Here is a 13164-nt window from a genome sequence, read left to right on the forward strand (position 1 = left end):
ATGATGAAGTAAGGGCTGTTAAATCCCTTCATCTCAGCCGGAGGGACAGGCTCTATTGCATCTTTTGCATTTATTGCATAATTCCACATGCAGGAAAGAGGTATCTTCACCTGATACCAAGGTAAAGAGGATGGCGCTGAACCTGGGGGAAGATTGGGGGGGTCTGACAGTCTGACATTCCTGCAGGCAGCTCTGTGCAGGTCTCTTAAAGCCTTGGCCTGATGCACTTGCAGGATGGTCATGGCAGGCAGAGTGGAGGTGGCCTGTCCAGCAGCACTGTAAGAACCCAGATACCAATCATCCAGCTGCGAAAACTCAGACAACTCCAGCCCAATGTTTGTAACAGTTCAGGCAAACATGGCAATCAACTCTGCATCGCACTCAGACTGAGCTACTGCACCTGAGGGTGGGAGTCCAGCAAAGTCCTCCGTATTGGAAGGTGTAAGCCCATCCTCTGAAGCTGCAAAGAACAGAGTGTGAGAAATTAGACTCGCCATAAGACGGGCCGCCTAACTTATCTGTGAGCTCCCCTGGGAGGTCCGTGGGGTTTGACCTGGTGGAAACGCTCACATTGTTGCCCTCATATTGCCCTCAGCACTTGCCGTTACAGCCTTGTGCATTGCAGAATGACCAGGATAGGAGAGTGGCTGAAGTTACTCCTTCTCTAGAAGAGTCGCAACTGCAATATTGCCATGGTCATGCTTTCACAATTAGGACATGAACCATCCACGAACGCTTTCTCAGCATGGGTATGACCCAGACACGAGGCAGACATTGTGGCCAGCCGAGGACAACAGATATTGACCACATCCAAAAACAACCAGGCGGAAAGGTATCTTTGAAAAGAGGCTCTCCGTCTGTGCTTGCTCTTTTAGAGGAAACTTCACTTTCACTGAAGCACCCAAGGGAGCTCTCAGCACTAATAAGTGTGTAGGGATGAGAGAGACCACTGAATGCGCAGTCAACACCAGCTTCAACAGCTTCCTACTTGGCAGAGGTGAATGGAATAAGCTCATGTGATAAACACAACCACTCTGCTCCAAAGAACAAATCTGAATGAGGGGAATGCATGCCATCTCCTTTTATACCCATATGTCCGGGGGAGTGGCGCATGCAAATTCCACTCACCAATTCTCATTGGCCTTTTCTCAAAGTATCAGTATTTTTTTTATTGAAAAATGCAGAAAGTTTTCCGAGGGTTAGGGTTAAATTACAGTATTTACAACTACAACTAGTATATAAAAACATTATAATTAACAAGTTTCCCATTTAGAAAAATAAACATGTGTGTATGTGTACCTCTACAATCCTGTCTCCTGTCTTTAGTGTGCCGTTGCGTCCTGCTGGACTGTCCTCCAATATGTGTTTAATAAAGATACCCCGCATCACTTCCCCGTTGCTTAGGCGACTGCCCATGCCCCGACCACCAACAATACTGATGCCCAGAGATTTCCCTGCTTCCCTGTGCAACTCCACTCTGAACAAACACACATAACAATCAATTAACGAGTAATGGTAATTTTCTAAACATTCTAAACAATACATTTACATGACTTTCCACAGTTGCTCTCGCTGATTAGTTGTACAATTAATTTGATAAATTCAAATTCAAGGTCTGTAGATGATACAAGTCAAGTTAAAAATAACATGAGTTTTACATATATATTGTGAAACAATAATTGATCTCTTTAGTTTTTAACAATATTTATAGTACCGTTTATGCACTATAACACATTCATTCAATGCAGTCAAGGGCATTTTCACATTTATTACTGTTATAAAGCCACCCTCTGTGTGCAACATGTTTTCTTTGCATATTTTCCAAGTTTTGTTAAAAACAAAAATTTAGTGGCATGTGGGATCTGACTCTTTGATTGAAGAATTTTAACCACAGAACCAGCGATTAAGTGCAAAGTTTATGTTTAATAACTTCAGTCTGGCATTTTAAAATCCAATATTTGATCCAATACTGAGCCAATATTTTGTGGGTCGGACAAAGTTTTGCCAATATAAAGTCCCACAACATTTTCACGGTCAACTTTGTTGCTGTGTTACAGTTTAATCATTTGGCATATGAAAAATCTTCTGATAAATTTCGCCAGCTGGGTCACAAGATAGTCAGGCCAAAATTTGGGGATTCTGATGAAAGATGGAGGATGAGACTGAAATGATATATGGCAATGAGAATCCAAATTTTTATATAAATATATTTTAGAAATATATATAAAAATTCTGGCCAAAATATATTTAAGATATATGCTGTCACGGTTTGGGTTTTGTGTCTTGTTCCTTGTTCTTGTCTGTCAGGGGATTCCCTGTTTGCCATGCGTCTTGTCAATTGTTCCCAGGGGTTTCTTATTAGCCATGCCCCCTTGTTATCTTGTTTAGCTTGTTTGCCTGTGTATTTAAACCCCTGTGCTTCAGTTGTTGTTTGTCGGTCGTTATTTGATGTTGTAATGTTTGCTGTCTCTTGTTCCTGTCTCAGGTTCCTGTTCTGAGTTTTCCCTGGATTACATTTTGGTATTATTATTAAAAGTGCTTGCTATTGGATTCACTCTTCGTCCTTGCCTGAACGTTACACAAGCAAAATATATGGTATAAACAGTGCCGCTTCATATTGAAAATGTATTTATTTTAATGTAAAAGTATCATATAAAATGTACAATAAGGGGCAAGAAAAGACATTAAAAATCTTGAAAATACATGTGGAGAAATGCAAACGTTTTTTATATATTTTGAATAAGCCCTGTGATTGACTGACCAGGCTGTTTTCCTGCCTACGACTCAAGACGCTGCTATAGGCAAGCGGTTTGAATAATAAATGGATAGATGAATATTTTGGACAATATTTATTACTGTATATTGACAATATTTAAAAATGGCCCAACATTATACAAGGAAATATACCAAACTAAAACTTATCGGGGAAAACAAAATAATAAATTAAAAAATAAAAATAATTATAAATATATATATATATATATATATATATATATATATATATATATATATATATATATATATATATATATAGGTCAATTTCAATAACATACAATTTTTTTTTGTCAAAATTCAAAAATAGTGGTAAAATTAAAACATTTCAAATTCAAGTCAATGTACAGTCAATGGTACACAAGTTATATGAAGTGTCCAAATTTTAACTGGTGGCAGTAAAGGGTTTAAGAGTGAGACCCTAAAATTGGTCAGATTGATGTTCAGACCCTCCGTAATGAATGCATCAAACTTTGCTCCTAACGGTTTTCAGGAAGAATAATAAGAATACTAACAATGTTAGTTTAACTTTTATATTTGTACTTACCTCCTTGGTAGATTCCAGTTGTTGGATGCTGCTGTCTGTCGTTCACTCTCCTGTCCCTCTCCATCTTCTCTCTCTGGAAGATCTGAGACTGTCTGACTAAACACACAAAACCATAACTCTCCATTTTTGTCCATTTTACGGCATTTTACCATGAGTCAATGAAGCTGACAGGAGAAAGTGTGTGAGTGAGGTATACGTACTGTTGAGTGTTTTTGCCATTAGCGAGATCATCACTCTGGAGCTGCTGGCTTGCCCTGTATTCCTCTAAATATTCTGCAGGTACATATGTGATTCTGCACACACAATCACATGACTCATAAGCTTGTGATAATATTTCACTCATCAGACCTGTCATCAATACTACTGGAATAAAACTTTAAAGAAATGCCCTGAGCTCAATAAACAGCATTATGCAACATTATGCAATAAATGCTTTCAATTGAGCCTAAATTGCATTTATTGCCTTTTGGTTTATCAGAATTATGGGTAATGTGCGACGTTTTCATCCTATCTCTGCCCAAGGTGAAATCATAATGAAATCTAGCAATGTTTACCAATCTAGCAACAACAGCCACTGTTTTATTTGTTAGTTAATGAATGTGTAACAGCAAAACATTATTTTTTTTTGTATTATCCAAGAATTCAAATCAAATGATATCAGACTCAACAGCAAGACTGATAATTTACCTTTAGATAATTTATATATACATATATATATATTTCCTTCATTAGTTCACTGTAACACTGTGATTTGTTTGAAATAGAAATTTTGTTACATTATAAATGTCTAAAATAAATCTCACTTTTGATCAATTTAATGCATCCTTACTGAATAAAGGCATTATTGTTTTTTGATTGTCAACAACAGCCAGTGTTTTATTTGTTAAATGAATGTGCCACAGGAAGACATTTTTTATTTATTTTTGTATTACGTCCAACAATTAAAACCAAATAAAATCAGAATCAATAGCAAGCCTATGATTGTGTGGTGTGTGTGTGTTTGTGTGCGTGTGTGTGTGTGTGTGTGTTGTGATCAGGAGTAAAAACAGAAATAGTTTATTTGCATCATCAGTCCATTGTAAGTGAAGATGACAGATCTAATGTAGGTAAATCAAACCTTGTTTTGAACAATTCATGCATGCAGGCAGAGAGATCAAGACATTAGGAACCATGGCACATCGATGTGAATCAAATATTCATTATCTCTACGTTCATTGAAATGCTTCATTAATGAACGAGAATCGATGGCTGGAAATCAAATTGCCATGAGAGAGAGAGAGATGTTAGTCGAAGATGAACAACACAAAACACATAATGTTAGGAAGAAATGACGGCCTGGAATGTTAACGATGGAAAAACATTCTCTTGAGAACAAGTATGCATGTTACCAAGGAAACTACGACCTGCTCTAACACTGCTTGTTACAGATGTAGCATTCTTGAGTTTGACTAAAATGTGAGTGTTTAACTCTTTCCCCATCACAAGTTGTCAGCCTCCAGAAGTGTTTCTGATAATTTTCACAAAAATTTCATGACCCCCAGAATATTTTGTTGTTTAAATATCTGAACATGCAATATACTAAAAGAATAAGAAAAAAAAAAGGTTTATTCTAGTTTCATGCATTCTTTTTTTATCAACACTTGAATGTGGGTAAGTTTCTTTAAAAAAAATCAACATTTTGAAAAAAAAGCTGAGAAAATCGTGTTTTAAAAAAAAAATTACAAAGTGCATAAGCAATGCTTTAATTGTTTGTTTCTGCTCCTTTTTTGTCTCTGTTTTGATCTTGAGATTCTTTACTTTTTCAGAAGATGCGTGATAGTGCCTTCTATCGTATGACAGTGAAAACACAGAAAGCCGGAGAAAGAGTTAACATTAGTAGGGTCAAATCCATTATACAGTACAATTATCTCTGTATCAAAATTTGTCTTCATACACCTGTTAAAATATCTATAAAAATGAATTATTCTCCTAGCCCAGCTTAATTTGAAGATAAAACTTCAAATTAAGATAAGAAGATAAAACTTCAAAAGCCATGAACTTTCTTTCGAGGTTGACTTCCTCGAAAAGTGTAACCACTGTGATGGCAATCACTATTTTTGAACTTCTGTTTAGTGATGCTAGTGGTGTAGAACTTAAGTTCCCTTTCGAACGGTCACTTCGTATTGCGTAGCCATACGTAGTGGGGAAACTCCTTTTCCTCAATTTACTGAAGCCTTTATGTAAAGCGCATTTGCAGCTGCACAGCTAGAACATGAGTGTCTGGCTCGCTCATAGGCTGCGCTGCGGCAACTGCACATCCAATGGCGCAAGCGCCTCTGACGTGCGACCAATGAGAACACTCTGCGTCATACACGTCAGAGCCCGCCAAGGGGGCGTGACCTCAGTCTATAATAGTCCCCGAATTCGCCATTATAGCAGATTTTACTCCTTCAGCGACAAACTTCACGTCTCTGACCATTTATTGAGCCATCGCCGTCGAACAAGCCTTCAGCCTGAGCGAGCTACAGTTCAGCAGACTACACATCTCAACCGTGTTTCTCCTGATGCCGTCTCTCCTGTGGCTATCCGGCGATATCCTTTTCAATATCTGTTTATTATGTGTTTATATCTGTATCAGCGTTGTTCCATATGCCTCCATATGCATATGTTAAGCGAGGCCTACGAACACGTGAGCTGCATTTAATGCCTGGGACTCTACCACGCAGAGAATGCACTCTCTGTCGGCGGATGTGCGGCCTGCGTGTGCATGCCTATCTCCGTGCTGCGAACTCGGCTAGCTCTCTCGAGACGGCGTCACCGCGTCACCCGCGCTTCCTTCTCCGGCCCTACTTCAGCCGAGGAAGAAGAAGCGCCGCAGCCAACGGCATCCAGAGAGCACGGACGTTTGTGAACGCACGCCGGCCACGTCCCCGCGTGCTTCACCCTCTCCAGCTCAGTCATCTCCGGTCCTGTTCGAGGGAGATCAGCGCCCCCCCCCCCCCCACCACATGGCGGGCCTCGTCTCCTTCGACGGACCCAGCGAGGCAGGACTAACTCCGACGCTAAATGCTTCGGATCCTAACAGCAAAGCCGGCGAAACAGGCCTCTCAGCCCCGCCCTGCGGCTGATGCCCAACGCTAGCCGAGCGCTTCCCGCCAAAGCCGTCCTAGCAGGCAAAGGTAAGAGAGGGCGTGTGTCCAGCGCTTGCCGGACCACCCTCAAAGAAGCCAGCAAAACTTCCCACAACCCCCTGTTCAGTTCAGTCGGCTGGGGATTTTATTATTGTAAACAGGCCCACAGCAGTGAGCGTGCTTTGCAAGCAAACGCCGTTTTCACGGCGACCCAAATAAAGCACACAAGCACAACACATGGGTTCACGGTCCCCCTTCACTAGACGGCCCCTCCCCTGTTGTAACACTGACTTCCCCACACGCAAATGCTTGTGCAGTCAGTCCAACATTCAATGTGTGCACAAAATCACAATATATGGGTTCACGGTCCCCCCTCACTAGGCGTCCCCTCCCCTGTTGTAACACTTACTTCCCCACACGCAAATGCTTGTACAGTCAGTCCAACACTCAATGTGTGCCAAAATCACAATATAAGGGTATCAGGTCCCCCTTTGTTAGGCGGCCCGTCCCAATCAGTGTGTCAAGCCCTAGCCACACGGGTTATAGCCTGCTATCCCGGGCTATCCCGGATGTGTCGAGCTAAAGCGAGGCTACTCGCTCCAATTCGCTCGCAGACCCCCAAAGTTTCAGGCGGTTCTCGAGACTTCGGTGAGAAGCAACGTGGGTCACATGCTTCACACCGATGTACAGAATTCATTAGCAAAAGGGGCGATAGAATTAGTCCCCCCTGTGCTAAAATATACAGGTTTTTACAGCCGCTATTTTCTTATTCCGAAAAATGACGGCGGCCTCAGACCCACTCTAGATCTGAGACATTTGAACAAAGCTCTCATTAGACGGCCGTTCAAAATGTTAGCTATCAGTTTCACAAGCACAACACATGGGTTCACGGTCACCCTTCATCAGGCGGCCCCTCCCCCGTTGTAACACTGACTTCCCCACACGCAAATGCTTGTACAGTCAGTCCAATAGTCAATGTGTGCACAAATCACAATATATGGGTTCACGGTCCCCCTTCACTAGGCGGCTCCTCCCCTGTTGTAACACTGACTTCCCCACACGCAAATGCTTGTGCAGTCAGTCCAACATTCAATGTGTGCACATCACAATATATGGGTTCACGGTCCCCTTTCACTAGGCGGCCCCTCCCCTGTGTAACACTGACTTCCCCACACGCAAATGCTTGTGCAGTCAGTCCAACATTCAATGTGTGCACAAATCACAATATATGGGTTCACGGTCCCCCTTCACTAGGCGGGCCCTCCCCTGGTGTAACACTGACTTCCCCACACGCAAATGCTTGTACAGTCAGTCCAATACTCAATGTGGGCACAAATCACAATATAAGGGTATCAGGTCCCCCTTACGTTAGGCGACCAGCCCCAATCAGTGTGTCAAGCCCTAGCCACACGGGTTCTAGCCTGGCAAGCTATCCCCGATGTGTCGAGTTGGGTCATAAACACTATAAAGCGAGGTTACTCGCTCCAATTCGCTCGCAGACCCCCGAAATTTCAGGCGGTTCTCGAGACTTCGGTGAGAAGCAACATAGGTCACGTGCTTCACACCGAAGTACAGAATCTGTTAGCAAAAGGGGCGATAGAATTAGTCCCCCCCCCGCGCTAAAAAATATGGGTTTTTACAGCCGCTATTTTCTGATTCCGAAAAAAGACGGCGGTCTCAGACCCATTCTAGATTTGAGACATTTGAACAAAGCTCTCATGAGACGGCCGTTCAAAATGTTAACTATCAAACATATCCTCGCGCAAGTGCGCCCGGGGGATTGGTTTGTCACAATGGATCTGAAAGACGCTTACTTTCACATTCAAATAAATCCTCGTCACAGGCCATTCTTGAGATTAGCCTTCGAGGGCGGGCTTATCAATACACCATTCTGCCGTTCGGTCTATCGTTGGCACCCCGTACATTCACGAAGTGTGTGGATGCAGCGCTTTCTCCTCTGAGACATCAGGGAGTGCGCGTGTTAAATTATCTCGACGACTGGCTGGTGCTGGCACAGTCGAGAATCGAGCTATTAACTCACAGGGATTTGATTCTCGGCCATCTAAAATGCCTGGGTTTCACAATCAATGTTTTCAAAAAGCAAACTAACCCCCAGCCAGAGCGTGATCTTTCTGGGCACAGTTTTAGACTCGAGAGCTATGACAGCGCGACTCACACCAGAGCACTTTCAGATTGCGCGAGCGCGCGGCACCGAAGAAATTTCAGAAACTGCTTGGTCTCATGGCAGCAGCATCGCCAGTACTCCGCATGGGATTACTGCGCATGCGCACCGATGCAGCATTGGCTGAAACGCCGTGTGCCAACTCATGCATGGCAGTCAGGCAGCTTGCGCGTTATGGTGAATCACGGTTGTTTAAGAACCCTGATTCCTGGGCGGGCTCAGAAATGGCACCACGAGGGGGTGACAGTGGGAATAATTCCCAGGAGGAAAGAGGTTCTTACAGATGCGTCCAACCTGGGTTGGGGAGCGCTGCACGAGGGCATGCCTGCATCCGGCCTCTGGTCGAGTATGGAGTAGAGCTTACATATCAACTGTCTGGAGATGAAAGCAGTTGGGTTGGCCCTGAAGGCATTTCTGTCGAACCTCAGAGGTCATCACGTCTTAGTCCACACAGACAATACGTCAGTGGTGGCCTACATGAATCGCCAGGGGGGCATCTGGTCAGGGAACCTGCATGCGATGGCGAGAGACCTCCTTTATATGGGCACAAACCAAACTGAGCTCTCTGAGAGCAGCTCATATCCCGGGCGTCCAGAATGTGGGCGCGGATATGCTTCATGGGGCAACAATCCCCTCGGCGAGTGGTCCCTGAACCCACAGACGGTCAGTCTGATATGGAAGGTGTTTGGCGAGGCCGAAATCGACCTTTTCGCCTCGAGAATCAACACCCACAACAAATTGTTCTTCTCGAAGAACAGGGACGCGCTGGCCCATGTCTGGCCCTTTATGCCTTCCCCCCCCGTCTCGATGATTCCACAAGTCATCAAACTGGTCAGAGAGAGCGGGTGCCCAGTCCTTCTGGTGGCCCCTCTCTGGAAAACCAGACCGTGGTTCCCGGAACTGGTTCAGTTATCGGACACAATCCCATGACCTGTCCCACTGAGGAAAGACCTCCACACACAGGCGAACGGGACATTGTGGCATCCGAGACCCGATTTATGGGCCCTCCTAGTTTGGCCCCTCAACGGGTACCCAAGGACCTTCCTGAGAAGGTTTTAAGCACTATATCTGAAGCCAGGGCCCCGTCGACTCGGCGCCTGTATGCTTCAAAATGGTCAGGTTTTTCCAGCTGGTGCTCGAAAAATCAGGCTGACCCAGAGTCATGTGAGATATCTGTGGTTCGCTCATTCTTACAGGAGCTGCTGGACGCGGGTTGCTCCCCGTCCACGCTCAAAGTGTATATGGCAGCCATAGCAGCACATCATGTTCTGACGGCTGGCCATTCACTGGGAAGAAACGACATGGTCGTAAGATTCCTGAAAGGTGCGAGGAGAATGAACCCCTCCAGACCTCCGTCTGTGCCGCCTTGGGACCTCTCCACGGTCCTGGGGGCTCTGAAAGGTCTGCCTTTCGAACCGCTCCAATCGGTTGATCTAAAAACCCTCTCGCTGAAGACCGCTCTCCTTATGGCGTTGGCATCTATCAAGCGAGTGGGAGATCTGCAGGCACTCTCTGTGAGCCCTGCATGTTTGGAGTTGGGTCCAGATGACTCCAGTGTCATCCTCAAGCCCAGACATGGTTACGTTCCTAAAGTGCTCTCAACACTGTTCAGAGCACAGGTGGTGACATTATCAGCCCTCCCTCCTTCTGCAGAGGATGGAGAGGTTAATCTTCTCTGCCCTGTCTGAGCGCTGAGAATCAATTGGGAGCGTTCTGCGTCTTTTAGACAATCAGGACAGCTTTTTGTCTGCTTTGGTGGTAGATCCAAGGGGGATCCAGTCACTAAGCAAAGACTGTCTAGATGGATAGTGGATGTTATTTCTATGGCTTATACCGCAGCGGGTCAAGTTTGCCCTATAGGTATCAAGGCCCATATGACCAGAGGTATGGCATCGTCATGGGCTTGGTCATCTGGCATTCCCATTAGTGATATTTGTGATGCAGCCGGCTGGTCCTCGCCTTCCACATTTATGAGTTTTTATAATATGGAAGTGCCTTCCCTGCAGGCGAAGGTACTTTCGGTATGATTAAGACCCGTCGGTGGCCGGTCTTGTCATATATTACTGTGCACAATCACATTCACATATAAATATATATATATATATATATATATATATATATATATATATATATATATATAAAACCCGCTTTTGGCCGGTTATATGACATATAAAAGACCTGCTTTTGGCCTGTCATATGACATATATACAACCCGCTTTGGCAATTATATTCCATACATATATAAAACCCGCTTTGGCCGGTTATATTCCATACATATATAAACCCGCTTTGGCCGGTTATAATTTCATATATAAACCCACTGGACTGGTTATATGTTCGTATACTAATAACCCCGACAGTTTCTGGGTTCATTGGTGTAGTATATTGGGTTATTTCTAACTGATGTATACTATTTTAGACCTGACGGTGTCTGGTCTATTTATACATAATTACGCGGTTATGGCTTGTTCTGTATGCTCAGGGGTCCTGAGTTGCAGTGGCAGCCAGTTACTCAGTGCGGCGTTTTGCATGGCGTCCCCACTGCGTATAGCTACGCAATACGAAGTGACCGTTCGAAAGGGAACTACTCGGTTACTCACGTAACCTCAGTTCCCTGAGTTAGGGAACGAGTATTGCGTAGCCAGCCGCACTATGGTAACATGGCAAGTTGACGCTTCAGTCGTTAAACCTGCTATAATGGCGAATTCGGGGACTATTATAGACTGAGGTCACGCCCCCTTGGCGGGCTCTGACGTGTATGACGCAGAGTGTTCTCATTGGTCGCACGTCAGAGGCGCCCACGCCATTGGATGTGCAGTTGCTGTGCAGCTGCAAATGCGCTTTACATAAAGGCTTCAGTAAATCGAGGAAAAGGAGTTTCCCCACTGCGTAAAGCTACGCAATACTCGTTCCCTAACTCAGGGAACTGAGGTTACGTGAGTAACCCAGTAGTTAACATGGTGAACTGTAAATCATTTTGCTACTTTGGTGTGAATACATGTTGCCATATTGCCATGTTCACAGGTGCTGAACTAACTTGCAATGTATTAAGAAATATTTTAGTAACATTTTTATAAGAAATATATATTTCATTTCATTTCTCTAGTTAAAATGTTTTGAAGAAAACAAGTTTTTGAAAATATGTTTTAATTGTGTTCAGTGTCACATGATCCTTCAGAAATCATTCTAACATGCTGATTTGCTGCACAAGAAACGTTATTATTATTATTATAATCAATGTTGGAAATAGTTTTTTCATATTTTCGTGGAAACCTTGTTACATTATTTCAGGATTCCTTGATGAATAGAAAGCTAAAAAACAGCATTTATTTGTAATAGAACATAAATTGTAACATTATAAATGACTTTACTGTCACTTTTTACGTGCATCATTTTAATGCATTCTTGCTGAATACAAAGTTTTTTTTTCACAAAAAATCCTTTTTCTGAGTATAATAAGTATAATATTACAATGATATACAGAAGTGATTATTATTTTATTGATCCTTACTAAATTGTAAGCAGGAAGACTTTGAATTGGTGTATTTGATGATAGTATTATTATTATGGAATGGAAATGCCATGGGTCTGCGGAATTTGCATAGCGTAACTCTGCCCCACCTCGTGGGTATATAAGGAAGTACGCTGGCAATACACAGTTATGTTTCTGCTTCGGAGCCAAGAGGTCCTCTTCACTCCTGCATCCTATTCTCTGATTATCTTTGAGAATCTTCGAGATGAGCAGCTTCCAGTCTGTGTTGGTGTGACGGCGTGTTCCAGCGAGACTCACATTGCTGTCTGCTGATTTGTGCAGTGGTCTGCAACAGCATATGTGATTCTCTTCTTTCACGGAAACGTGAGGTTTCAGGATGAGTTCACTGACCAGTCGCGGCCATAGGTCATAGGCCCAGCATCTCATTTGGCGCCCCGACAGATGAATGTCTATAGCCGCATCTCAAGGTGGGCTGGAGTCCTCTGGAGATGAGGATTCGGCTGTGCTGCCGCCTTCGGGTGTGCCAGCATTGCCCAAGCCTGATCCAGAGTTGACAGCCATGCTTTCCAGGGCCGCTGCGAGCATCGGGCTTGTGTGGAACCTTCCGCCATGTCCCGAGTGCTCAAGGCTTGATCCTTCAGATTTGAGACTTGTTCCTTCAGACTTGATCCTTGATCCTTCAGATTTACCAGGCCAGTGTGCTCACTGACATGCACAAGGGTAGGGCTGATTCAGGGCTCATGCAAGAGCTGCATGCCGCCACCGACCTGCCTAGGGAAGGGGCAGGTTTGAGTACCCTACCACCTAAGGTGGTGGCTACCATCACTTCCGCTAGGGCCCAGTCTACTCGACACGCCTATGTGTTGAAGTGGAACCTCTTCGTCACCTGGTCCTCTTCTCGCTGAGAAGACCCCAGGAAATGCCGATCAGTATCGTGCTTTCCTTCCTACAATAAGGGTTGGAGCGAAGGCTGTCTCCCTCCACCTTCAAAGTGTATGTTGCCACTATCGCCGCCCATCACGATGCAGTTGAAGGTAAGTCTTGACCTTGAAGCATGACC

General features: G+C 44.1%; 1 protein-coding gene across 11 annotated transcripts in view; it reads right to left on the reverse strand.

Moving 5' to 3' along the window:
* mpdz (multiple PDZ domain crumbs cell polarity complex component) overlaps positions 1–13164 on the reverse strand; it is a 241481-nt gene that overhangs the window by 131939 nt on the left and 96378 nt on the right. For all 11 annotated transcript variants that reach the window (XR_013194649.1, XM_077202012.1, XM_077202008.1 and 8 more), the window contains 3 exons: positions 3520–3612; positions 3320–3415; positions 1300–1477 (listed from right to left, as the gene is read on the reverse strand). Coding sequence is in view for 10 of the 11 variants with exons in the window: in XM_077202012.1 (XP_077058127.1) it covers positions 1300–1477; positions 3320–3415; positions 3520–3612 (367 nt within the window). In the remaining variant the exon portion in view is untranslated. The remainder of the gene's footprint in view (positions 1–1299; positions 1478–3319; positions 3416–3519; positions 3613–13164) is intronic.

The sequence above is a fragment of the Siphateles boraxobius genome, unplaced genomic scaffold (assembly GCF_051911475.1).
Source record: "Siphateles boraxobius isolate OS27281-9 unplaced genomic scaffold, OSU_SipBor_1 48, whole genome shotgun sequence".
In the NCBI taxonomy this organism is placed as follows: domain Eukaryota; kingdom Metazoa; phylum Chordata; class Actinopteri; order Cypriniformes; family Leuciscidae; genus Siphateles; species Siphateles boraxobius.